Consider the following 27,894-nt stretch of genomic DNA (forward strand, 5'->3'; position numbering starts at 1 on the left):
GAGTTTTAAAGTCTAGGTAATTTTGAGTTCCCAATAAAGAATTTGTTTTAAACTATTTTTTCTGACTAGACCACTACTGACTTTAATAAATATTGCTGTTAGAAGAGCTATTTATTTGGTTTTATAGCAATTGAATTTCCCAGTCCAGTCACCTTCCTAATGACAGCTCTTTGCTCTTACACAAGCAATAGAATGAAACCTGCTCCCTGAAATCCTTTCCACATTACAGACACCTCAATCAATTCTGGTGTGAAGAAGCCTCTTTATTTTCAGCAGCTCAATGAAAACAGAATTCTAGTCATCAAGTCTATTATTCACTGGATGTTCCTGTAAATTACATTTCTATAGTGAGTACATGTTACAGTGCTCATCATGTTACAATTCTGTTATTGGGATTCCAGACACAAATCTGCTGGAAGTGAAGAGATTTTCCCAAATTACATTAAATTACATCTGTCTCTTACATATCCCAGAGATGGACTGAACTCAGCAGAGAGATGAAGACCCAAATTCAATTTTACATGCACCTTTTCAGAAAGAACCCAATTGAAAAAGAAGTTGCTGTGGTGTTTTTCATTTTATTCTGGTTAAAAATACAGTTATCATCTACTTTCTTCATCCTTTCCTGAAGAGAAGAGATGATGGAATGCAATAAAGGGCACAACTGCTCGTGGGAAGTGATTCACACATCCAGAGGCATTGCAAACAGCCAGCACTGGATGCTGGCATTGGGATTTGGTTCCCGCTCCTCCAGCTCTGTGAGACCTGGAAGCCCTGCAAATGTCACCTCATGGAGATCTCCTGTCCAGCAGCTCCACCCAGCAGGTTCTGCCACAGCACACACTGAGGCAGAAGTGGGCAACAGCTGCCAAATACATTGTCACTCAGCAGGGTTTGGGAATCAGGCACACACGTACAAGAAATGGTTTGGATAGAAAAAATATGTCCCATATGTCAAGAGCTCTGTGTAATAAAACCACCAACACAAATGGGGATGGCACAGCCCACTGCTGTAGCCAGCTTTAGGTGCTGTACTGGCTGAACAGTACTTACAGCAAGTGGTTCCTAGTCCCTGTCAGGATAAATCTGTGAACATGCATGTGGTTCATCATCAAAGATCTCTCAGCACCATCTCTTTAGAGAGGAAGCCAATTACAAACTCCCCAAGTGGCAGGAGGGCAGCATGCTGACAATACAGACTGCTTCAATCCTGGCTGCTGTTCTGATGAAAATGCAGATGATTTTTCTTGTCACGACATAAATAAGACCAGGGCAAAAGATTATGTCATAGGTCAATTAGTGCTTCCATGTGACACACCATTGCCCATCAGACACAGCTGGGACAATTGAATTTGTGCAATGTGCTGCAGTTCTCCATTTCTATCTGAACCTCTGATTATGCTAACAGATTTTATAAAACAAATTATAGCCAGACAAGACCTTACTGATGGTACATGTGCAGATACTGAAAAACTATTTGTTATCACTGCAGAATCCAAATGTTTCCTCTTGATTTACCTCTCCTACCACTATGACTAAATAGGCTGTAATTATTCTTAGCCACAATAAAGTTATACTGCCAGTCTTTGGAGCATGTTGCCACCCTAGATCACATCTTTCTTAAGAGGACCTTCAAAAACACACTAGGTGTATAAAAAGATTAGGAAGCAATCCACAGTTGGGCAGTTCCATTGGAATCTTTAGCTCTGTCCATAACTGAGGTGTGATAGCCCTAATGCAAATCATAACTTCTGAAATCTTGTTCTTGAGGGGCACAACCATGCCACAAATTCTGCCTGAAAAGTTGTTCCCTGTCCTGTTTAGCAGAATGCAAGAGACACAAATAAGCAAAATCCCTCATATACAAAATCCTTTCTTTAAATGACAGTATCAGTGACATGAAAAACCCTCCTGGAACATGTATTCCGAGGGGGTTTCCTCTGTTTCTGCTCCCCTCCACTCCCAGAGAATAAAGTTTGCCAGATTTATTATGGCAAGTACACATTTAACTCCATTAGTGATGATCAGAACATTTCAGTTGTGCTCACTGGCGGCGCGGGGGACTCTTGGAGAACCTGGGAATGTTTATTCATCACTCTCGGCCCCTTTCCCCTGGAAACTGGAGGCAAAGGCGAGGAAGGGGCCCCTCAGAGCATCCCTCGCCCCATCACCGCAGCCGCGACCCCGGCTCCCCGCGCTGGCTCTGCCCGTCCTGCCCGGCTCCGCGGCTGCCGGGGAAGGAGGGAAGTGGGAGGGAGCCGGGTCAGCGGGGTCCGTCCCGGGAGATGGGTGGGGAGAGGCAGGGGCGAGCCGGGCTGTGCCGCAACGCCCCTCGCTATAAACGGAGCGGCCGCGCTCGGAGCGGGAGGAGCGGCGCGGCCGGCACGGAGCGCGCCCGGAGCCCGGCCCAGCCCAGCCCGGGGCGCTGCCGGGGCTCAGCCACCCCGCCCGGAGCCAGGTAAGCGCGTCCCGGCCGGGCACCTCCGGCCGGGGGCTGCCGGAGCGTTTGCGAGCGCGGCGCCGCCTCGGACGGAATCGCGTCTCGGCTTAGACGGAGCTGGCACGGGAAGGCTCCGTCCTGGACAGAGAGCAGCCACTTAATCCCCCCTGCTCTGCTTGCCCTGCGAGGCCCGCTCCACACGATTCTTTTAGAGAGGACTAAGCGCCCCCCAGGCTCCCAGCCCTGCGAGTTCTCGAGTCTTGGCAGCAGTTTGGAGAAAGCCAGGGCACCCTTTGGCAGGAGGCACAGCCCTCAGAGCTGGAACTCCATCGAGGCTCATCCCAGCATCCTGCAAGACGCAGCCCTGGCACCTCTGCTCAGGATCAGAGGAGCAATTAAATTTTTATCGCTGCGCTAAGCTCACGATAGAAATCAATCAAACACCAAAAGTGATGCTCATGGCTTCTGGGAGCTGTGCAAACAATTCGGTTTCAGTCTAGCAGGCAACGCCACTTCCAGCAGTTAGCAGCAAGTATTGGTTTAATCAGAATTTTGTATCATGCACTCTCCATAACCAGATCTGTCCTTTTTCTACAGAGAAAGAATTGGAGTGCTCTACAACCCAACCAGAGACTAATTTTAGTTAGTAAAGTTAAAATGCCTCCCTGCCTTTTTTTTTCCCCAGCCAGTTTCTGAACTTCTCTTAGACTCACTCTGGACTAGAGTTCTTCAACAAGTTCAGATGAAATCCTATAGTATATTTACTGTTCCTCCCCTCTCCATGCATCAAAACACTTCATGTTACCAGTTACTTACAAGTACAAGCCCTTTTCTTCTAAGCCAACTGCTGCATCAGTAACTCAGTCAGGTACAAGCAGTATGTGTACTAGCAGTAAAATTGCAGTATTCACACCTATTTCTATATTTCTGCAAAACTCTTAGAATTAATGAGATGTATGGCAATAAGGGACAGCAGCATTCTGCCCAGAGCATGCTACAGTTCAGGGTAAATTTCCATCACTTCCAAAAGGAGCAGCACTCATTTGGATTGTGTTGTGCTGCATAGCAAGGGACAAGGTAGTAAATTGCTCAGTAAAATCACAGGTTGAGGGTATAAATAGGGATTTTTTTGTATAGGGAAGCCTCTTCTCTTGTCACTTGCATGAACCCACAGCAGTAACATGATTAGATTTTTGTTGGAATAGGAGGATTAAGTATGGCCTGAAGCAGGTAATTACCATGATGATGTAGAAAGGCTTTTTTAGTTCTATTTTAGTGTCAGAAAAATGTTTCATACTCCTGACTATGGCAGTTCATTTTGCTTGTTGCCACGATAATCTTTTAAATTACAGCCTCTTTCAAAAATATTAAGTGCCTACAAATTCAGCTTTTGCTCATGTATTAAGAGTTTAAAATATATACCTTTCCAGCAGGAATGTGATATTTCTTTACCTCTCTACAACATGAGCTACATAGCAGAGAAAAATCAGTTGTGTTGTTGAACTGACAAAGCAAAGTGGCCCTGTACAATTAAGAGAAGTCACATTTATCATTACATTTGAATATAGCTGGTTTCATTCTCCCCTTACTTTTGTCTTAGTAATAGATGAAAACTGAGATAATTTTTGCACTGGGGGAGAGCAGAAGTGTGCTCATTTTCTATGGGGCAAGGTGTCCTGCCTTCCTGCTTTGAAACAGTAGCTTCTAGGGCTGGCCAGCATGTGCAAACTGCAATTAGAAGTTACTGGTTTAAAATAACCAGCCTGAAGTGTCAGTAGCCACAGCACTGCAGAAGTGAGGACAGTGCTGCCTCTAACTTTCAAAAATCCCAACTCAACAACCTGCTTTTTGCAGTCCTCTTAGAACAAGAAGAGGTTGAATGATGGTATTTGTGTTTCCTGGATAATATTAATTGTATTAAATATTGAAAAATATATTTAATTTCACTCTTTGTCATACTATAAAAACAGAGGCAGATGCAGAATGTAAACATGGTGATTTATTTACACTTTCTAGAAATGTATGGACTGATGTGGAAATAAGCGTCAGAGTTAATGGCCTTTTTAATAAATTCTATTTTAGATTATGGGAACTGACTACATTTTTCTACTCCTAAGTTTTCTCCTCGGTGATAATTTTTTCCTCCATGTTTGTTAAAGGAGCACATTTAAGTAGTTCTTTTCTCTGGCACTGCCTATTGTTGAACACAATAATTAATATGGTAATTTAAAGTTACATAAATTACAATCTCTCATTACACTCTGCTAGTTAAAATCTTGTTTATACAAAGGCATAGTATTACTTTAAACCATTTTAAGCAGTCACCAATTACTCCTATTTGCTCATTATCTCTCTTTTTTCTCTGGAACTTCTTGTGTTCCAGAAGTTGTTATAGTGTCACCAGTAGTATTTATAAGCTCACCTGTGGCTATAACTGCACAATTTTAGGGGTCTTAATCACACTCTAAGAAGCATGCACTTGTTTGAGAGTTGCTGGCATGTTCTCTGCACCTTAAGTATCCTATTCTGCCTTGGTGACTTCATAAAAGGTCATATTTGTCTTGATGTGGATACAGAACATGGATATTTATGCATTGCTTTAATCAAATACTGCATCTGACTTACATGGTTAATGTCATGCATTTTTTAAACTGAATTTAATGGTTTTCTGCTAGGAGACTACCTCAACGAGAGGAAAGATCAACTAAAATTGAATTTGGATATGTTGTATCTAAAGCTGACCTGAGGAGATGGATTATCAAGATTCATTGGCCAGCAGATTGATCTGCTTGGGCTTTACATTGGACACATGAAAAAAGAGGACAAATGACCAAGCTGGGAAGGGTGGTGGACAGCAAAGCCAAGTATTGCCCTCAGCTATTTCTGATAGTAGTGATGGCAGCATCAACAGCAACAATCTCTCCAGAAGGAGAAGCATAAACTCAGAATCTTTTCAGAGTTGCCAGCATGGTGAGATGGGAGCTCACAGCAGGGAGGATCGGGTGAAGCTGCAGCCTGGCCACCACAGCAGCCTGCTTGTCCTGTAGGCTCCATGGCATGTTTAGCTCAGTCTCCAGCCTCTGGGTAATCCTGGCTCAGTTTTCAAGCCTTATCTAGTTTATTGCTGCTGTTTGTTCCTCCTGCTCTGAGCTGTACAACAATTCCATCGGAAACGCAGTGATACAGATGTTGTGTCTTACCCTGTGTCCTTCTCAAAAATTAATCAGGAATTTTTCAGTATTATTGGATGGAAGTTCACATTTTTGGACAGCTAGTCCTAAAGAACTATTTCAGTGCAATTGTGGCTATATGTAAGAAAGACTGTGGTGTTTTTAAGAAGTCAGCCTCTGCATTTTATGATCAGATTTGAGAAGGTAAAATGGCAGAATGTTACAAAGAAACATACTTAGAAATCTCATGGAATTCTGAAAACAGAGTAAAAAACATGGATCACTTTTGAAGAGAGAGAGAAATGGAGGAAAAAATTACATCATTCTTTTCACTATTGTAGGGTCAGTTTCCACAACACCAACAGGAATAAAGAGGCTGCTATTGCTGAGTATTTAACCTCACCTACTTACATGGAATTAACTTTGCATAAAAGATAAAATTTTTCCATGTAAGCACAAATGCATTGGAGAGTTTGAGTAGGTGGCAGTCTAATGTATGCTTTGAGTTTCAAGATGCACAGAGCTCATTCATGAAGCTGAAACACTGCAGCTTGAAGAACAGAGAACAGAAAGGCTCCAGGAGAACTATTTTAGTGCAATTGTGGCTGTATGTAAGAAAGTTACCAATCACAGTATCATTTTCTGTCTCTTCTTTCTGATCCCAAACACCCTAGCAGTGAAGAGCAAGCCAGCAATCTCTTGCTAATGACAGAATTTCTTACCATTCCCTTTCCATCAACAAATTTGTCTCTTAAGATCACTTTCACCAATAGACAGTCTACTCAGAGCACTCATTCCATGTTCTGCACCATTTTCTAAAATGCATCCTTTGCCAACATAAGAAAACAAAATGACCCTAAAATTGCCAGATGTACCCTGGAAGGATCTTTGTCACTGTGGAACATTTTGGGGAATTTAACAAATTTGACCAACAAGGGGAGTTGGTATATTCATACTTAACATTTTTTTACCTCAGCTGTAACAAAAGAAAAGAGGTTATCTTGACTGTAAGTCCTGTAACAGCTGATTGTTTGAGACAAAGTGCATATGAAATAAAATTGCTGGCCTAATAATTTTTGGTCTTATCTTCAGATAAATGACAGATTATACTAAAATTACTCTGAGCTTTCAAGTGAATTGCAACAAAGGATAGGAAACTATCATGTTCCAAATGACATGCTGTTAGTATTCTCTGCTGCACCATCATGTGAAAGAACTATGTATTTTGGCCTTTGGTCGGGTGTCTTTTAAAATTTTTATTCCATTTGCGTTTTGTTTGATAGCAAAAGTGTCCAGGTATTCACTACATAACAAGGCCAGCTAGAAGGCTTGGTTACTGTGTGTGGTGTTTATCTCCTTTTATTGCAGCTGAGGAGCATTTCTCTTGTAGGCACAGGGAACGGGTAATTACCGAAGACGCCTCGCAGCAGGAAAGTGAGATCAGATTGGCAGTGCAGCAGTGAGTGGCATGATTGAAGACAAGATAAAAAGCAGGCTACAGCAAAAGGTAACTGGCAATATCTGAAGAAACTGGTACTGAATTTGGGCAAGGTCAATATTTAGACAGTATTTCACTGCTTGAGGTGAAAGCAATAATTAGAGTTACAGCCAGAACAAAGAATGATTTAACTAAACTCCTAATTTCAGCTAATTCACCTATTCCTTTCTTTACTTCTAGGTCATTCAACTTTGTGAGTTACTGATAGATCCTTGGCTAGTACAATCTAATAATCAGTAGATGAAGTATAGGAACTGAAATAGAAATTAAAATTCAGTAGATTCTTGAATCCACTCAGTTTTCAGAAAACAGAGAGGAGACACTGCAGAGGAGTGCTGTGCCTCAGCATTTCTAGCTGAGAAGGACACATGCAAATAAGTAAAACATTCCAGAAAGCCACTGAACAGCTGTACTTTCATGATGGGGGGCTTACGCAAGGAGAAAAATGCACAAGTTGACTTCTCTAAAAAATGTTCTGTTGGCAGCCTGCCTCCATTTAACTCTGCTTTAGCATCAGCACAGCCTGGCCAGAGCCTTTCCTCAAGGCATGCAGCACATGATGTACAAAGATGCAGCCTGAGCTTGTTTACTGAGAAACCATTAGTTTGTTGAGAAACCATACATGCCCTTCCCAGTCTACATTTATAAGATGTATATTGCCCTTTCATCTTTTTCTTTATAAACTCCTATTGGTTTTCATCTTTTCTCCTTTCTCCACTCATTCTTGTTGCCCAAGCCTAAATAGTTTTAATTTCTTCCCCTGCCAAGTGACCTAATAATTTTTGGTCTTATCTTCAGATAAATGACAGATTATACTAAAATTACTCTGAGCTTTCAAGTGAATTGCAACAAAGGATAGGAAAGTATCATGTTCCAAATGACATGCTGTTAGTATTCTCTGCTACTGGAGTGGCTCAGGGTTTGTTTCCTCCATCCTCAGGCTCTCTACTTACGTGGAGAAATGGAAGGCATGGGACAAGAGTCAACATGTGTTAACAAACTGGGACTCTAGTTGTGCTGTCTTTATTGTTTTCCTCTTGGTTTTTATTAGCATATTAGATTAGACAATTACAGTTTTTCTCAAATCAGGTAAAAAAATTTCTTTTCACATGGTCTTCCTAAAAAGCACTTCAAAGAAAAAGGGTTCAAAATCATTTTACCTTCAAATACATTTTAGGATGCCATTCCATGTTCTTAAACATAACATTAAAAAAAAAAAAAAAAGCCATGTCAGTGAAGGACAGCCACACACCCAAGGAATTGCACGGTAATTTCCTAAAGTGAAGCTCATTTAGCATCTCTGGGAAGGCACAGCAAACCCCTTCTGGGCTTTTCTGCACTTTTGTTTGCTTGAGAACTGGGACTGCACCTGCTTGAGGATGCACTGATTCACAGCATCATAGATTAGCTCACTCCAGCTGTAACAGCTGTCTTTGTTTTTCTGTCTCTGGTTGGTCCTCAGTACCCACAAGGAACATCTCAGGACAGCAAAGAGTTCACCAATTAATTTTATGTTCAAAATACAGCAATAAATTTTACTTTGGGGGGAAAAAACAGGAAACAAGCTGTACAAATTTGTCAGAACATCTATTTTGGGATCATTGTATTAGGTGTGCCGCCTTGCAGACAAAGCACTAAGGATCATAGTAACTTGTTTTCCATGGGTGATAATACCTTTCACACTGACATGGATTAAGGTGTCTATGTTTGACCTTTCCTTCTCTTTGATTAACCCCTTAGAAACTCACTAGTTCAATTGACTCATATATTCTCAAATTTTCTTCTAGTCCTCATAATGATCTGCCCTTAACAAGAGTTTTTTGCAACTGAAAGCACAATTGGGCCTCTATGCTTTCAGTGCTATACCTACCAACAGTTACAATGATACTAACTTCTCTTGGGCTTAGCTACATTACCATTTTAAAAGATTTTTTTTGTCTGAATAAACTCTTGTACTTTGCCAGTTACTCATACTGTTTTCTTTCCTTTCTGCCTTTGGTTCCCTTTTTCTGACCCTAATGAGCGATTCATTAAGAAGCCTCCATGCTGATCTTTTGCTTTTAATCTTTTAACTTTTCCCTCCAGGCTGTTCCTAACATTCTCATTTAGGGAAGAAAAGTCTTTTCTGAGGGGTATTGCCGTTGTGTGATATTTTCCCGCTGTAAGGATGTCTAAATTAATTATATAATAAGAAAAGTAATCAAGTGTCTCAGTCAGACACAGTGAACCAAATCCTATTACAGATGGCTGAATTACAAGACAAAGCTTCCTCTGAACTAAGGTGTTGAAACCTAACATCCATTTCCTTGCCCAGAAATCCACACTACATTGCCTTTGCTTCTTCAGTAAGACAAACACTATTTTTCAGCACAAAGTCAAAAGAAAAAAAGTGTTCAATGCAAGGTTTTCTTTCCTCAGAGCTGTAGCACTGACTGGTGGGAAGTTACATGGAAATCACTAACCATGACACTGGAAATGTAGTGATAAAGCTTTCACATTGGCTGGTTTAGTTACCATGACAGACACTCCAGTGATACTGGTTTGTCTGTGCTCACATAGAAATGCTACATCTGCACACAGGTTTGTATTGCAGTTCATGTCTTCACTAGTAAAAGCAAAAGATTCTGTTTCTAACTTTAACCACATTGGTGAAAGGTAACAGGAATAGGATTCATTAGAGGGAAAGTCTTTCTAGGAAATAATATGCAACATGAGCTACTCTCAGCCAACTCATATAATTTCCATTAGATTAGAAAGTGGAACACCTCTGTATGGAGGCAATCTCTCCATTCCTGGAGTAGAAGCAGAGAATTTTCAGTGTTTCTTTTCCCTCCTGCTTTCTGATTAGCCATCATTACAGATGAAGGCAATTGCTCTGCACAATGCATTTCTAAAGCTTGTCATTCATTAATTTTAATTTGCCTTCTATAGCTGGGGGGGGAAGCAGGGGGTTGGATGGGGAGTGGGATGTAAAAATAAAAAGCCCGCCCTGAATATTGAGCCTGTAAAGCTCATGGGTGCATCACGGTCCCAACCTGGTGATTTAGCTCAATGGCAGGAAAATGTTCTTTTGAGGATTAACATACCAGGTAAGGCTTCAACACACATCAGAATGTTGCCATGCACGTCAAAATGTTACTGATTTGCTTTACAGCTTGGAGAAAATCTATGTAAGCTCTCTGGTGGCACCTTTCTTGCTGGTTTACAGGAAGGTACAGAAAGGCAGTTCCTTGTACCAGAAAAGTAGAAATTATTTTCAGAGTTTGTTGCTGATTGCATTAGTATCTCACCTTTAGCTAGAAAAGTTCAGGAGTGCAAATAAACTGCACACATGGTCATTCTTGCCTCTGTATCTTCTGGCTCAGCAGCAGAGCTACACAACACTGTGGTCTCTGAATAAAATAAACTACTGGAAAAAAACAAGGAAACCTCTATTTGGGCTAACTGGAAATTCCACAAAGTGCTATCACCTCCCAACTCTGTCTACAAAATTATTAGCTGTGTCCCCTACCCTTCTTCCTAGAAATATCCTTGCCTAGAGGGAGCAACAGAAACCTAATTAAAACATTACTCTTGGTACATTTATACTAGTAACACCACTGATTGAGTTGTGTCTTTCACAGTAAAGCTGTAAGGCAAAAAGAGCAAAGATCAAGAAAAATCCTTTTCTCCCAGAAGCAGGGAATTTGGTTCTTGAGGAAATAGTTGAAGTTCTGGCCTTTCCATTCCATTTTCTGTTGTAATCTCTGCCAGGAACAGAAAAGGTTCTCACAGTGATTGCATATTGCTGTGGGCATGTCACTCATGCAGTAACCATTATATGATTTAGATGCATGATTTATGATTTATATGCATGAAATACCTTTTTCTAATTAATTATTAACAACCACTAATAGAACCAAGAGTTTAAGCTTACGTAAATCTCACCTGTTTTTACCTAGAGGCTGGTAAGCAAGTTCTGTCTTGCAATTATAGCAGTTTAAAGAAGTAACCTTTTTCCCCCAAAAAGGCCACTCTCCACTGACAGCTCCCTTCTGCTGGACAAGTGCAACCACTAAGATTGAGATCTGGACAATGAAATTTCAACTCTTCCAGTGTTGGATGCATTCCAGCTGACATTCCTTCCAGCAAGAATAGGATCAGAGACCACAGAGACCAGTACTCAAAACAGCACATAAAATGTACTATTAAGCTCTACTTATTAAGCTCTACTTGCTTGAAATGACAGTAATATAACAACATTTCTCCTACAAGCTGGGCAGGAAGAATAGTTGTTACTGCTATTTTTTGCACATTGAAGAAGGAACCCTCAAGCTTCAGTGAAGAGGACCATGTAACTTAGGGCAGACTCAGAGCTGTAGGGGATGTCCAGTAAGCTAATTGTGATTTATATATGATCTGAAAGGAGGTGAGATACCCCACTCCTTGTACCTGACCTCTGCCCTCAGAACTGGCCAAGATAACCTGTGCTCACAGCAGTGCTTTTTATTTCAGTTTGGTTCTTTCTTTCTTGCCTCTCCACAGCATTTTTAATATAAGACAGAAATATAGATCTGGATCAAGGCCAGAATTAATATAAATTCCCTTACTTCTCAGATTGGAGGCGTTCACAATAGAATCTTATGGTGCATTACATATAGAAGCAATGGAGATATTTCAGATGTGGGGTTAGGTATCCATTTGTGTAGGATGTGCCATGCAATGTAATACAAAAACTAAAACAAAAAACACACAAACTTTAAAACTTCTTACTCATGGAACTAAGCTATGAGAAAAGAAACTTAAAATTATTTCTCTTGCACTTAATAAACTTGAATTAGATTTCTGTCTTTTATTAAAAACAATCACATGGGGCACACTGTATTTTATATAGGCAATTCCAACTGCAATAAAGGAAATGTGTTAATTCATTCATTTACTATCACTCAGAGAAAGTAACGGTGCAGCATGTAACCTTTCACAGCTCAAACTCATCTCCTTTTTATTCATTCTGGGATTGATGGCTTAATTCTGGTTAATTATTGATTTTTACAGGTACTTCCAAATACCCTAAAGATACTTCAAAATCCGGCATCAAATTTGAAGTTATAAACCTGCAGTAAAATGTGTATTCATACTGAAATATTACATTCTGCTGCTATTCAAAAAACTTTTCATATCAGTGCAGAAAACCTTACCAATTCCAATCCTACATTGTTCTGAAATACCTTTATCTTTCATTTACTTTCATCTAATGTGCAGCAAATGGCATTGTGAGCAGTATGAGGCAACAACATGATCCTGAGGAGCAGACCTTAGATTAGCCTGCTGATTATTGATCATTTTTATCTCCTAGAAGGGCACCAGTCTTCCTTTTTGGTAAAGCTAATGGCCAGAGCAGAGGTGCAAAATCCTATGCTGGGTGGTAGCTAATGCACTCATTTCAAAGTCTTAATATGCTGCCTACATGTCTTCAGCCTCTTCTGCAGAAAGAGACAAATTCTTTACCTTGTGTTATAAAGCAGTGACTGCTTCCTGCTATAACTAATTTTCATATTTAAAAACTAATTTAGCTATGGGTTTAATAAGCTAGATGAGGAAAAGCTGATATTCATTTCTGTCAAGACAGACCAACCAAGGTGACAGGACACCATGAGAATCTCCTTTCAAACATCATCCTTGCTGAAGCTTAGCATTGTGATGTTTAGTTTCAGAAATACTGAAATAGAAGTATTAATCTAGAAATCCATTTTACTTTGTTTATTTAATTATCTTTTCAGTACTAACTTACTGCTCTGGGGAGAATTTTATATTCATATCCTTAAGGTTATGATACCTAAGACATATTAAACACCAGAGAGTTTGCAACACATTCATGCAGCCTTGGTCAAAGAGGGAACACAGAGATTGTTCTGATGATTAAAGGGAAAAAAAGAGACCAGAAAATTAGGAAGAAAAGTCTAAAATATCTGGCATACGCTGTCAAGCCAGGGCCAGCAGTGTCTAAACCACCACCCCACTGATCCTCCACAAGAGATTAAACACACTGCATGCTGACAGTGGTTAATCTTTCAGTGTTTTGGAGTCCAGTTCTACATGGATTGAACCCAAGAATGTTTTCCTTACCCTTAACAGCAGAGAAAACAAATATGTGCATATAAGAGGAAATCAATGTTTACTTTGAAACTTAAATCTAGAGAATCCTAAAAATGAAACCTATAAACTAAAAGAATTCTATTTACTCTCAGCTTTGGCTCTAACGAGTGCCCTGTTGATCTGTCAGTCAACAAATTTTGTAAAAAAAAAAAAATCCCCATAATCACTGCTATGGTAGCATTCACTAAATCACTAAGTTCTGGTGAGGTTGGGAAACCAGCGAAGTTGAGCAATCCTTTCTTGGCATTAACTTCCACAAGTAAAATTTTATAGAAGCATGTACACCAGGGCTTCCCAGATTCTGGGAAAAAAAAAAAAACCCAAACACATACACAATCTGGGGATTGATAGTCAGCTTTGTCCAAAGAGCTAAGTAGTAGGAAGAGATTTCCAGTGTTTCTGGACTCTGTATGTACAGTGAGAGTATATGCAAACAATAGTCCAAACTTTCCCTGCTACTGCAGCTGCTCTCATTCATTACAACTGTGACATCATTACACTGTGGATTGCTAAAAAGAGCAGAAAAATGTCACATCTTACATCGTAGTATTTTAGCATTTAATGTCCAAAAAATATACTTGAAAGATTTTTTTCATCACTCCACACCACAGCCCCATAAATTAGTGTTTGGAAATGACCTTTCACTCATGCCAATTTTTGCCACATTGATTTCTAACACAAAGTGTAAGTGTGCAAATAACAGATTAGACTTCTTTATTCCTCATTTTAAATCTAGCCAACTGCTTGCTGGTTTTCTATCTCTATATATCACTTCCATTCTCTCTAAATGCCCCTATTTTTAGCAACCTAAAGATATACACACTGTATGCTTGTACCCTTAAATGCACAGAGATAACTGACACTGAATGACCCAGTGGACATAAATACAGGACAGGATACTCATTAGTCCAACTCATCTGTCACAGGACACTAGAGTTTGTCTTTTTTGGTTCTAGTTTGCTCATTTACTATTTTCAATGAAATAAATCTCATTGTGACACTAAGAACCCTCCTGCTCCATCTGAATTAAAAGCTGTTTGCCCTTTCCAGCATTAGGGAACTGTTTAGGTAAACACATAATTTGAAACAGAATAGCAGTATCATGCACTGACATTGTCCAAAGAGGCAATGACAAATCCAAGTATATTAGTAAAAGTGGGGTATGGTGGTAGTGTAAAAACTATTAAATATGTTTCTATTTTCAAATTACTAAATTGCTTAAAATTCAAAAAATGGACACACCATTTGGATGACACTGTGTAGGCTTGTGTTACCTTTTAAGTTCTAAAGTCCCTTAATTGCTTAAAAAAAAAAAGAGTAATTATAAAGTGTCATTTTCAGCAGTAAAAAGATATTCATTCAAAATTGGCTGATATTTGGATTAATAGCATGCCTAGCTAGATCTAAAATAATCTTAGTTGAATAAGTAGGTGTCACTATTTTTTCATCCACATTGCTAAAGTGAAGTTTTTTTAAAATAGTCTTCTTAATTTGTGTCACAGAGACCATAAACTGTATATGTCTTTGAAACAATAAAATATCAGAATCTTATTCTAAGTCTTAAAAGTACAAGAACTGGACTGAAAGTTAGGAAAAACCAGGAACGTGTCAGAATATAGGAAATTAGATAGAAGCTGCTAGATGCTAAAATAAAGTGAAAATAGTTACCTCTGATACATTAAATTTAAATAAGTACAGGTACAATAATATATATATTTTGTCATATGTTTTCATCTTGAACAAAGGGGATATTTTGAAAAGTGATGGTACTTGATGGGAAATACAGACCTCTAGTGGTCAAAATCTACATTATATGAGGTAAACTTGAAAGCAATTTAAATGTCACTATGCTTAACTGTGTTACTTTCTTTTGCATTTTACTCCCCCATAATCATGCAAAATCATACACACCCCCAATTCCACTGTTCAGACATTCTACAAGCATTGATTTTTCCCAGAGGAAAAAGTCCCTTCATCTGTCCTTTTTCACATAAATTTTATGACTGAAATTGAGTAGTTGAAAGATACTTGGGAAGTGAAGAGAAAATTAATGAGAGTAGTCCATGAGAACAAACAGAAGATAGATGTTAATGCTTCTCAGAATAAGCTATAAAGCCATCCTACAGAAGGACAGGCTCTTTTGAAGTGTGGCAGAGGAAATAAACACAGAGAAGTTCTTACAGAGAAGGTCAGACTACATAAACATTTCACATTTGCAAGGTAACAGAAACTTTGGGTAACAGGAACTTTTGTTCTGCTAGCACAAAAAAGTAATAACCAATTTAGGTTTCAATGTTATAGAGAACCAGATCCTGAAAAGACCACAAGCAGTTTATTTTCCAACTATGTAGAGCCAGCACAAGTAAAGCAGACCAGCTTGAACTCTTGCAAGGGGAAGGCACAAAGAATCCAAAAATAGGTTAGAGCATTAAAAAGATACAAACTTTTAAATAAATAAACAAGCATCAAAAAATTAACAGCAATTTCAACAGACTGGCAGCTGCCTCAGCTACACAGCTGTTAAAAGAAAATGCTACAGTACAAGGTCCTGCAAGTTCTGTTTGTTCTTATGTCAGACCACCTCCTGATCCACAATTGCAGAGCAGCTTGACAGCTGCTGGCACAGGTCTGCTGAGGTTTGCTTTGTGTTTTTGGTGTTTGTGAGCTGATGTACAGCCACTCTCTGGTGCTGTACTACCTATCACAGCTCCTTTCCAGTAGTATTTTGATTTATTGGCATTTAACATAACGTCAGATGCTGACCTCTGGGGAAGGTACCTGCAGTGATGACAAGAGCCCACTGTAATGGCCCCACAGTTGCAATTATGTACCCTTGTTTGTATTTCTCTTTCCCTTCACAATTCAGCTATCAGCTCTGGATTAAAGATATTTAGGAAAGCCATCAGTGGGAAATGCAGACTGTTGGAACTAGCTGAAGAAATCAAAGCCAGGAGAAACGTAAATCTATAGCTTCACGATGGTACTGCTCAGGAACTCCAGGAAAGCACAGAAGGTGCTGAAGTGTAGGTGTGAAATAGAAGGAGCTCTATTCACTAAGGCCATAAGGATAGAAAGGGTTACTCTATGGCATAGAAAAAGACCCCAAAAGCCTTTGTAATAAAGCTTGTGTAAGTGTCATTACTTTCTCAGCAGTTAGAATAAATTAGGAAAGGGGGGAGCTAAATTCTTAAGATAAAGGAAAGTTTATGCCACCAGAAAGAAATAAATATAGCTAATATACTGAACATATTGTTCCAAACATTTTTCATTGTATATTCTCCCTGTGCAAAAACTTTACATAAAAATAGAATGCAGTATCCTCTTAAATAAGGAACTAGCTTCTCATTTGTAAGAAAAGCAAATAACCCACCCACTGTCAGAAGGAAAGTGCACATTATCTAGTGATAAGGTGGATGAGCTGTGGCAGGATTGGTCAGCCTCAGTTTATTTAGTCTTTGTCAAAGCAAATATTAAGTACATTTTTGTTCAAAATCTGACTTGTGACATCTGCTTACCTGTTTTTAGTTGATAAAGCTCTCACAGAAAGTCACAGCCTCTGCTATCTTATCTTTCAGTAGGCAAAGTGCTATTTACCTTGCATGAGCCCAGCATTCCTTTTTTCCACAGACAGTTTAATTAGGATGCATGTTCACCCAACAGAAGCAATGAATGGAGTGGTAAATAATAGTTGGTTGAGCAGTCTGAAGAATTTCATTATCAGTGACTTATTGTAATCATTGTAATTAAAAAAGATAAAAGGTCAAAGAGGTAAGTTTGACCTCAGAAGAGATACTTGCTGCTCACCAGACAATTTGTTGGAAATTGATACCCACCACACCATTCACAGTCACAATTCAATCCTGTTAGAAAAAGCACCTTGTGTATCAGCCTTAAAGTGATCCAATTATCATTATGTTAACACAGGTCATTTGAGAGGCTTTACATGGAATTATCAATGTGCACAACTTAATGTACACATTTAAGTGGCCAGCCTCTGCTTTGCATGTGTGCAACCGTGATCCTGGGACAAGTAGATGAACTGTGGCAAGTGAGAATAACAGGAAAAACTGAAGGTGGTATGGGAAAGAAGTCACTGCCTGTGAGGAACTCACTGCTGCAGTGGCCCTCTCACACTGCTCAGCACAGTCCTGGGCCCATGCCTTCCAAAAAAAATTACCTTCTCCAACTTTGAAATTCTCCTAATGCTCTGAAGCTACAGTTGTGCTCAAGGAAGCTGATCCACCTCAGGCTAGCTCTGAAAGTTTAGAATTCCCAAGAAATTTAAAAATTCCATTTGGGATTAGCAGTGCCTTCCTTAGTGTGCTTCATTTGCACAGCTCCTATGAGGTTCATTCTCACAGTTCAGTTCATTCAGACAGTTTTCAGATACCCAGATGGCAATCCATATGTGTTTACCCAAAAGCAACCACATTACATATTTCTGTTTCCTTGTCATTTACTGAAAATACTGATGGATTTATTTTAATTATTGATTGTAATTCCTTAGTATAATTTAAAAGTGGTAGCATACCAGATACATCATTTGCACAATTTCACTGACTTCAGTGTTACATCAAAACTTTTTACCTCCAGAAGGATTATACAGTCTTACAAAGGAAGATTGAGTATAATACTATTTCTTGACAAAATTCCTGATTCTTCATGGGAATTGTTCTGCCTTTTCTTATTTCCCAAGCACTCCAGAATATGCTCAGGCAATTCAATACCTCAGAGTGCCAAACAATTATTCTCAACCGAATCATTTTTTATTTTAACACATTTCTGAAAATGCAATAGAATTACTGTTGCTCTTTCTTGAAAGAACATATGCTATTAATTAGTATCAGCTAAAGCTACTGCAGACATGAAACAGTACAGGTCACCATGTGGGTAGAAAAGGGAAATTGGAAGCAAAACAACACAATGCAGTACAATGAAAGGGTTTGTGAGGAGACCATGGGAAAATTGCTTTGGCATCTACTATTGCACAGAATCAACCCCACCAAAAGGGAATATTCACCCTCAGCTGCATTTGCCTTAAACACTGAATCTCTCACTCAGTACACACAGAGCCAAATTGTACCAAATGGTACCAGGGACTGGTGACTCTTGTCACTGAGAAAGGTATTGCCCCGTGCCTGGCCCATATTATTGCCAGTCAAACTTGCACAGGTGATCTCCCAGGCAGAAACTTCACTCCAGATTCTTACTGCAAAGTTCTGGGCTGTCATTTTACTGGCTATATAAGGGAGCAAAACTATAAGTGACCATGCTGCACCAGCCTGTAGCTGGGACAGGGCAAATGTTGCCAGACCTTGATGTTGCAGAACATATCAATCACTGTCAAAGTTACTTTCATAACCATGGATGAGATAAAAAGATTTATCTTGAAATCTTTCTAGTGTGGTTTCCCTGTCCCAGGGATAGGCTGACCTTCCACAGAGCCAAACACCTTGTATTTGAGATTTGGTACAGTTTAAAAGCCAGGTTTTGCTCAGGATGTACTAGAGTGCCACATGTGATCAGAATAGCAAACCTTTCTTTGTGTTAGCTCTAATTGCTTGGCTTGTTAATTTCTTAAACATGGCAAAAATAGCTGATGCCATTTTGAGACATCCATACCAACTGAAGCAACAAGACTAATACACAGAATGAATTGAAGGGACTGGGAGGTGTTGCATGGCACATCTTGACAAAGTGTCTATTAGCTGCATTTTAATAGATGCCCCCAACTTGATAGAATTATTACCTATCAATTACCTAAATCTTGACATTACCCTGCTAACTTTTCAGAAATTAATCAGGTTATGAATGCAAACATATGCTACAACATGAGCTAAGATAGAGAAATAACAAGTCTTCAAAAGGCCAAGAGCCAAAGGGTGCCCTTGCTCACAAGATGCTGCCTGCAACCCATATTCTGGGTTCAGTTCCTGGCTCCTTCAGACTTCCTGTGTGGGTTTTGCTCAAGTATTTTTAATAGGGAAAGTGTGCCTCACTTTCCCTATTAAAAATATAGTAATTTGTAAAAAGATTGGTCTTCCAGCAAGAGGAGTCAAACACTAAACTCAGTGGCATCCTGAACTCAAAAGGAACACCAGTGCAGAAGCACTCAAATAATGAGCAGCTGCAGCTGTGCCATCACTGGTGTGTCTGTAATGATGGGCATCTCTGCTTTCTGAGTGCATCTGTACTGCCCAGGGACTTAGGGTGGGTCTTCCACTTATAAAGGGTTTCTCTGCCATTTGGGGTTTGCTTTGTTTTGGTTTTGAAGCCAAAGTATTTCAGTTAATCTTTGTTTTAAGCAGCACAAGTTAGGTTTGCCTTATAGCTGGATCCTGCAAGCAGCAATAAACACTACTCTGCCATAATAACTATAATTTTTTTTTAAATATCCATTATTATTCAGGGAAGACTATCTGTTTTTAGACTCCAGAAAGTAATGAGTGTTAGAGTCACTTACACTGTATTACCTGCTTTCTAAAGTAATCAGTCATTAATAAAGAAATTATTCTTACAAAACACACAGGCCTTGGCAAACCAAACAGGTGCCCTTTAAAGGAGATTTCATACCCTTGCTGAACACTTAACATGATCCAGAAATTCACCCTCAACTCTTAGATACATAAATTTTGCCAGCAACTGAAAAAGTAATATGTTCCCCCTTGCACCCTTCGTAAACTCTTTGTACAGTAAATTAATGTACAACAGATCTGGACATGTCTGGATTTTCAGATTTTCTTCCCCTCACTAGTAGTTAAATGCCATCTTTCCAAGCCAGATGGGGAGCTAAGTAACCTCTGAATATTTAAAGTATTTTTGGTACAACAGAATACTAGACTGTGTGTTTTCATCTTTCTCTGTGATGTAAAAATTTTTCAAAGAATTAAGACCAATGTATAAATAAATTTCTAGTGATTAATCTCAGAGATACAAATGAGTACCTAATCTAAAGTCACTTATTTTCTTAATTCATTGCAGTTTGTATTTACATACTTAATTAGTATTCAGAGTGCTTAAGTTTAGTTTCTGAGATATCTGAATAACTTACCTCATTAAACATGTCACCTATTTATGGAAAGAAAATAATCTAAATACTCTGCTGAATTTATAGTTATCTGCTATTTTCAGCCTGTCTTATGATTTTTGACATATGTTCACTAACAGTATTATTTTAATTTGGAACTTTGTTAATTGACAGAGGTTTTTTAGATTTCATTTATGTTAAAAATAATCTAAAAATTTTCACCCTACTCCTAACATTCTTACCTCTGTTTTACTCTGCAAAGTCTGTATTAAAATACAAATTGGTTGATAAAACACTTGAAGATGGCTTATTTTAAAATTCAAAGACATTGACACGTTGTGTTAGACTTGAAAAAGACTTGACGTTTAGTTGAGAATTGTTAGAAATTAAATTTCTGTCACAAATACTGTTTTCTTCCTCTATTCCCTTCCTAGGTGTGAGCTTCATCTTTTCTCCCTGAAACTAGGTTACAGCTGAGGAGTTCAAGATGATTCCAAATTACTCTACTGAAGAAACTGTTAAAAGAATCCACGTGGACTGTCCTGTTTCAGGACGGCACAGCTACATCTACATTATGGTTCCAACCGTTTACAGCATCATCTTTGTCATAGGTATATTCGGGAACAGCCTGGTCGTCATTGTCATTTACTGCTACATGAAATTAAAAACCGTAGCCAGCATCTTTCTCCTCAACCTGGCCCTGGCTGACTTGTGTTTTCTAATAACTCTGCCCCTCTGGGCAGCCTACACGGCCATGGAGTACCAGTGGCCTTTTGGCAACTGTCTGTGCAAGCTGGCCTCGGCGGGGATCAGCTTCAACCTGTACGCCAGCGTGTTCCTGCTGACGTGCCTGAGCATCGACCGCTACCTGGCCATCGTGCACCCGGTGCAGTCGCGCATCCGCCGCACGGTGTCCGTGGCCCGCGGCACCTGCGTGGCCATCTGGCTGCTGGCCGGCGTGGCCAGCCTGCCCGTCATCATCCACCGCAACATCTTCTTCGCCGAGAACCTCAACATGACGGTCTGCGGCTTCCGCTACGAGAGCAACAACACCACCCTCCGGGTCGGGTTAGGCCTGTCCAAAAATCTGCTGGGCTTTTTAGTTCCTTTTCTGATCATCTTAACGAGCTACACCTTAATTTGGAAGACGCTGAAGAAGGCATATCAAATTCAAAAAAATAAGACTAGAAATGATGATATCTTCAAGATGATTGTAGCAATTGTGTTTTTCTTTTTCTTTTCCTGGATTCCTCATCAAGTGTTCACTTTTCTGGATGTGTTGATTCAATTACATGTAATAACAGATTGCAAAATCACCGATATAGTGGATACAGCTATGCCCTTCACCATTTGTATTGCTTACTTTAACAACTGTCTGAATCCCTTTTTTTATGTGTTTTTTGGAAAAAACTTTAAAAAATACTTCCTTCAGCTAATAAAATACATCCCGCCAAACGTCAGCACACATCCAAGCCTCACAACCAAAATGAGCTCCCTCTCCTATCGGCCACCAGAAAATATCCGCTTGCACACCAAAAAGACTGCTGGGCCTTTCGACACTGATTGAGGCATCGCACAAAGTTCTTCTTTTGAACAACCTCGTGTGTGAAGCACCAAGAACAACAAGATTCATCTGCGGTCCTGAACATCACAGCTCATTACAGCAACACTGGATCACCTCAGAGAAATCACACTGTAAAGGGCCAGCAGTGGCCTTACAGCTTACATTGTAAAGAGGACTGCTTCGTTTTCATTTCACTTTTCTTTACTGAAAGCAGCCTAAGTTTTGGACAGGTGCGTCAGAGTTCCTGCCATATCCCACTGTTTGCTTGGAACTACAAAAGAAGGGGAGGGAAAACTCCTAACTTAAGTTCACAGGTGTTTAAAAAGGAAAAGCTTGTATAAATAACATGAAATACAAAGAACCTGACTTGCATATATGTGAACTATTCTGTTGAAGAAGTGCAGTTTTGTTTCTTGTTTTGTTGGTTTATTTTTAATTACATAAATGTTCTATAATCATATTTATAATATATTTTCAAATATATGCTATAAATAGAGGCCCGATTTTAAACTCAAATGGAAATTTAAGGTCCTTGAAATTGGTCTTATTCTGATTTATGCTCCTATTTTTTAATGGCAATTTTTTCATAATAATATATGCAATAAAATGCAGATTTATTTATTAAATATAGAATAAATATATTTTTAGATTTATATTCCTACTCATACATTTCAAACATTGCTTCAGAAATGTACATTTATATCTCAGTGGGTATTTTTCTAGTAGTTAAAAAATAACTACGTATATGCACAGAAATGGGGTTCACTCAGCCTTTCCTCATAAAAAGCCTCCCTGACTTTGAAGAACTTTATATACAGAGGGAGTTGACTCCATACTCTGTATGACTAAAATTAAAAAATTCAAATTCCTGCACATTTAGTAAACTCATATACTGATAAGCAAAAATATGACAATGCTTATGCATCAGTTTAACTAATAATACTTTTAGTCCCATCACAAAACATCCGAGATCAAACTTTATTCTTGGCTTTTATGGAATTTCTCTCCATTTATTTAAAATTATGCCCAGGGTATTTTCTCCCTGTAGAACATTTTTTATTTATATGGAACAAATTCAGATTTATACTAGTATAAATCAGAACTAAAGTCTGGCTCAAAATCTCAGTACAAATCAAGAGGAAAGGAGACAAGCACTGTGGGAAGTTTCCACCAGTGATATCCTCATATGTGTCCTTTTTATCTCAAATAATGAGCTTCAGATAATATTTATGCTTGATTCACACCCATTTATTGTCTTCAAAGATAAATGAGTTCATAAGTACTCTTTGACACTACAAAACTTAAGAAAAAATCCAAAACTTTACATATATCATGTAAAAAATTACATGCCCCTCGAGAATTTACAGTATTTATTATCTTCAAAATCATACATATAATGTGGCTTTGTCTCAAGTAGTGAGTGGTTGGATTATGTATATTTTCTGATGATCAAAATCAAAACACAACAAAACAGTTATTTCTGTAGTTCAATAATTTTTAAGGAAAAAATGGGACTACAACCAGGTCTAGAAATCTTCCTACTCTTTCATTCACCTATACTAAGGGAATTTTTTTCAGTTTTGCCTTTGTTCTTCCAGCTGCAGAAATGGGAACAATGTGTCTACTCATACATTGCAAGGCGCTGTGACGAGTCACAACTTCTAAAGCTGTATGATAAAAAAAAACTCTCCTTCATTAAAACTTTAGGTTAATTTAATTGCAAGCCAGTATCTTGACAGTTGAAGCCTGAACATCATTTAACTATGCCATTTAAAAATATATTTTAATTGTTATACTGAATACTTTCTGTTTAGCTCATATCCTTATATGTGAGACAGCCATTTGCTTAAATTGAATGTGGCAATAACCCCATGCATTATCAATGGCACTGGCACAAAGGACTGGCAGAGACTGCCATTTATCTGTATTTTGTTCATGGACACACATGCACATGCTGAGCAGCATCAGGAGCTTCCCCTGGCAGAAGCATCTCTGTCCAGCCATAATTCTGCATGCTGTGCTTGCCACCTCCTGGATGCAGCCACAAATTTGCTTTACATCTCAAAAGTTGTTACAGGAAGAAACAGCAACACTTCCCTACCACCTGAAGGATCTGAAGATCCTCATCTGTGGCAAAACTCCTCTATAAATGAAACACAAACTTGTCCATCTGGGAGGCCAGTAACTTCCTTGACAGGGTCTAAGCAAACATTTTCTCATCAGCTGCTCATCCCTTTGGTCACTGAAACCCAGTGTCCCCAGTCACCACAACAGGGAGCTCATTTGCAAAACATTGATTGCATTACTACAAGAGACATCTCAAAGACTTAAAAATTAAAGCCATTGGTTACTCATCTTGATCATTTCATGCCAGATCCTTCAGTTTTAAGAGGCTGTGTTTCCTAAGCTACCAGTGCCACCTGCATCTGCCTGTGCCATGTGAAAGAGCAGGAGCATGCACATTCAGCTGTGTTACTGGAGGAAAGGTAGGAAGGGATTGCACCTGGTGTGCTCTTAGGGCAGCACAGACCTTGAATTGATAGGCAAAGAAAGTGGAGGGGACAGCTTTCCTAAATGAAGCGGGGAAATTTTTGTTCTCCTAAGCAGTAAGGAAACAATCATCACCTGCCAAATATACTACCTCCTTAAAAAACAAACAAAACAAAACAACAAAACAGCAGATACTGAAAAGAGCCCAGAGATAAAACTCTGCAGCAACTCTAACTGGGTAGCAGCAGAAAGTAAACTCCTTGGAGCACAGAGTTACTGTGTGTGACCAGATGCTGCAGTTTCACAACACCCCAAACTGAGAGCTAAGGGAAGAGCCCACAGGATGGACCCCCACACCACCTCTATCATGTATCTGCAACCAAGGCAGGTGCTGGGAAATGTGTTATTGCTGAGCCTTACACTCCCCTGCCCACCTGTGCATGGGGCAGGCAGAGGGGACAGTCTGGCCTTTGCTGGGGACCCTTGGCCCTGTGCTCCCTACTAAGGGGAGAATATTCTTTGGTGCAAGGACATACCAAGTGCCAACAAAGGAGGGAGAAAGATTTGGCTCTGCATGACTTTGCCATCTTTGGGGAACTTTGGATTGAGTCCTCTTAATATCAAAAGAAAACTTGCTATAGATGTTTAAGAACAAACTCCCATTACCTTAAAAACCACAAAGTTAAAACTATTAATATGCAATAGCATGGAGTTGTTTTTAAAAGGAGTATCCACAGTGCTTTTCATTACTGTGATGACCAAAGTAAAATACTACAAACTGAGTCTGTCCTTGTACTCTCCTGTTGTGAGGAACCCAAGTCAGTACTAATGAGGACAGCATACAACCCTAAATGCAGGCATTACAACCCTCATTCCACCAAAATTTGATTTATTTGAACGAACACCTTTTATTTCTGCTGAATAATTACTAAATTACATATTTGACATGTACATGCATAATATCTATTTCTATTTATTGTGCAATAGTACTTTCAATGACTCATGTTTTGTGCTCTACTCCCTGCTTGCTTGCCCATTGTACACCCATCCTAAATCATAGTGTATCATCTACACTGGTTAGCCAAATTCCAACAAAATCATTACAGGTAGAACAGGAATTCATCTGGCTTCTTGGCCTAACAATTTGCTCATGTTTACATTGTTAATCAAGAGGTTGCAGAGTAAGCACAAGACCAAAAGTCCTTTACCTTGCCAGCATTACTATTAGGTGATTTCCATTGTCTACATGAAACTGTGACAGTAGCAGAGAACAGAGTAAAGTTTTCTAGTTTTGTTTGAATAGCTTCAGCAAAGGTTTCTTTTGATAAACCTGACCTCCTTTTTAAGTGTACTAAAGTGCAGGTATTCCCAGGGAAATATTTGCCATTGAAAGGAGAAACAAATCCTTGGGAGAGGGTGGTTGAAGGCCTAAAACAGAGACTTGCTGAATTTGTAAATATTAAGTGTTAAATGTAAATATTTATTTTTGGTTTTGCAACAGACTGGGGGGAAAAACACACACACACACACAAAGAAGAAACCCTTCAGCTTAGTGCAAAGTGAGGGCTGTTCTATCAATCACTGAGTGCACCTCCACAGCGACCTCCCAGCCAAGGCTGAACTAACAAACCCTCAATGCTACAGCCCAGCTCAAGCTCAGTGTCACCAGCGAGCTCTACAGACGTGGCAGGACACTCAAGGGATGGGGACACAGCAGATCATGTCTGAGAACAGCATTGTGTGATCTTTTTACTGAACTAGTGCCATGGGCACCAGCTTTGTAGTTGGCAAGTTAGCTAACAAAAACTAGGTATTATTTTCTTTTCAATATTTTCTTGCAGTTGCAACTTGTGACTTGTGGACGTTAAATGTTTTCTATTTCACTAGCCATAGTTTTCTATCATAGAAGTTTACCTCGATTATATAACAACTTTCACTGTCTGAAGTGTTACTAAAACCATACAGGTCATCAATAAATGCCTTTGTAAAAGCCATCTCCACTTCTGTGTTAAGCATCCAAAGCAAAGAGATCTGTTTCTGTGTTGTAAGTACTATACTGTTATCTGTGTAACTACAGCTATACATGTACATATAAATATTTTTTAGGCAATATCATCCTCAAAGTATTTCTGTGTAATGCTGTAATATTTTATACCACTATTCCTCATTACTTTTAACCCTGATCCTAATCCAGCTCTCCCTTAAAGCTTTGAGATGTGTCTGCAATTCTTATTGGAGAAGATACCCAGCTAGCTCCAAAATCACTTGTAGAACAGCAGTTCAGTAATTCATGTCTGTACCCCAGAAGAGACTGAGCTAATGAAGTTTACTGAGTGGAGACTTAGCAAATTGCTAATTTTCCTACATACAAGTTGGAGTTCGAAGCCAAATTTAGGCTTAACCTTTTAGAAACTGAATTTAATTTTAGGGACGTATTTATTTAGAATACTGTGTTAAATACAGGATCACATTACATTATGAATGATAGCCTTGAACAGCCTGACTCAGGCTGCCTGTAGCTGAGTATTCCATGTAAACAGATCCACTTAGCATATAAGCAGTGCCAGATTGTACTGTGGCTGCAGTGGAAACAGCATCAGGTAGCAGAAGGGAACCTGATGATAATAAGATATGACAATATGAAAATAAGAAGGGATTGGGAAGGGGAGGAGGGGTTGACAGTGAAATGAATGGTAGATTGGATTTTGCCATTTCCAATTTGTATGAAAATAAAATAGAATTTAGTATTTGGCATATCCCTAGCAAACCTCGCTTCATACCGTGTCTTACAGTGTCACATACTGGAAAAAAGTGAAAAACAGTTAAAGGTTAGGCCTATGAAATTTTTATGGTTTATCTGCTGTATAACTTATTTTTCATGTATATAAGTTATTCCTCAGCTTTGTGTACTGGTAGTATTGTTAGGCTACAATTAAGCAAAGGCTCTGGGGCAGGACAGACAGAGCCATACCTTGGAGCTTTATCATGAGTGATGAGAGGTGAAGAATTATTAGAAAAGGATGGAAAGCAAGGCCAGTTGCTGAACAAATACAAAACTGTAAAGATAATTAACCCATTAAGTAACATTTTTTAATTTTTTTTTTAACCAAAGTCATGCAAATAATTAAAAATAATAAAGCAAAAAAGAATAGAAAATGCCGAAAGAGAATTTCAATTCCACTTAGAATTGCAAAGAATTTCAAACATCTCCAACTCATATGCTCAAGCAAATACAAACCTGGCCATTTCTGTGAGATTGAATGAATAAACAGAAAAGCTGAAGTTAACAGATGTGTAAGATGCAAGCAGCTGCTTTGCTACTATTGGCTTTTCTTTCAGAAAAAAAGTTGAATTATACACTTGAAATCTACCAGATAATTATATGCCCAGGAAAGGGAAACAACATATTGCCTATGGGCTTAGATGAGCTTTGCATAGCTAGCCTGAATCCTCCTCCTGCTTAGCTAAGCCTGAATCTTCCTCATGCTTAGTTTATCACATGGCAGACAACTACTCCCCCCCCCCAAAAAAAACCAAAACAGCTAAACCAGAAAACAAAACGGAAATAAA

General features: G+C 39.1%; 1 protein-coding gene across 2 annotated transcripts; it reads left to right on the forward strand.

Annotated features, from left to right (window-relative positions):
* The first annotated feature begins 2,399 nt into the window (after positions 1-2,399).
* On the forward strand, positions 2,400-26,318 carry AGTR1 (angiotensin II receptor type 1). 2 transcript variants are annotated; one of them, XM_077183949.1, is made up of 3 exons: positions 2,400-2,458; positions 7,001-7,117; positions 20,705-26,318. In XM_077183949.1, exon 3 carries the CDS (start codon positions 20,758-20,760, stop codon positions 21,835-21,837), a length of 1,080 nt encoding a protein of 359 aa, XP_077040064.1. In that variant the 5' UTR covers positions 2,400-2,458; positions 7,001-7,117; positions 20,705-20,757; the 3' UTR covers positions 21,838-26,318. The 2 variants fall into 2 exon arrangements, with proteins under 2 accessions (XP_077040064.1, XP_077040065.1); XM_077183950.1 differs by lacking the exon at positions 2,400-2,458 and having other exon boundaries at positions 6,270-7,117.
* The last annotated feature ends 1,576 nt before the right edge of the window (positions 26,319-27,894 follow it).

This window comes from Agelaius phoeniceus, chromosome 10 (genome assembly GCF_051311805.1).
Source record: "Agelaius phoeniceus isolate bAgePho1 chromosome 10, bAgePho1.hap1, whole genome shotgun sequence".
In the NCBI taxonomy this organism is placed as follows: Eukaryota; Metazoa; Chordata; class Aves; order Passeriformes; family Icteridae; genus Agelaius; species Agelaius phoeniceus.

Bases quoted from the DNA above. Each gene is read 5' to 3' on its own strand.
- AGTR1 (XM_077183949.1), top strand. From the start codon at position 20,758: ATGATTCCAAATTACTCTACTGAAGAAACTGTTAAAAGAATCCACGTG.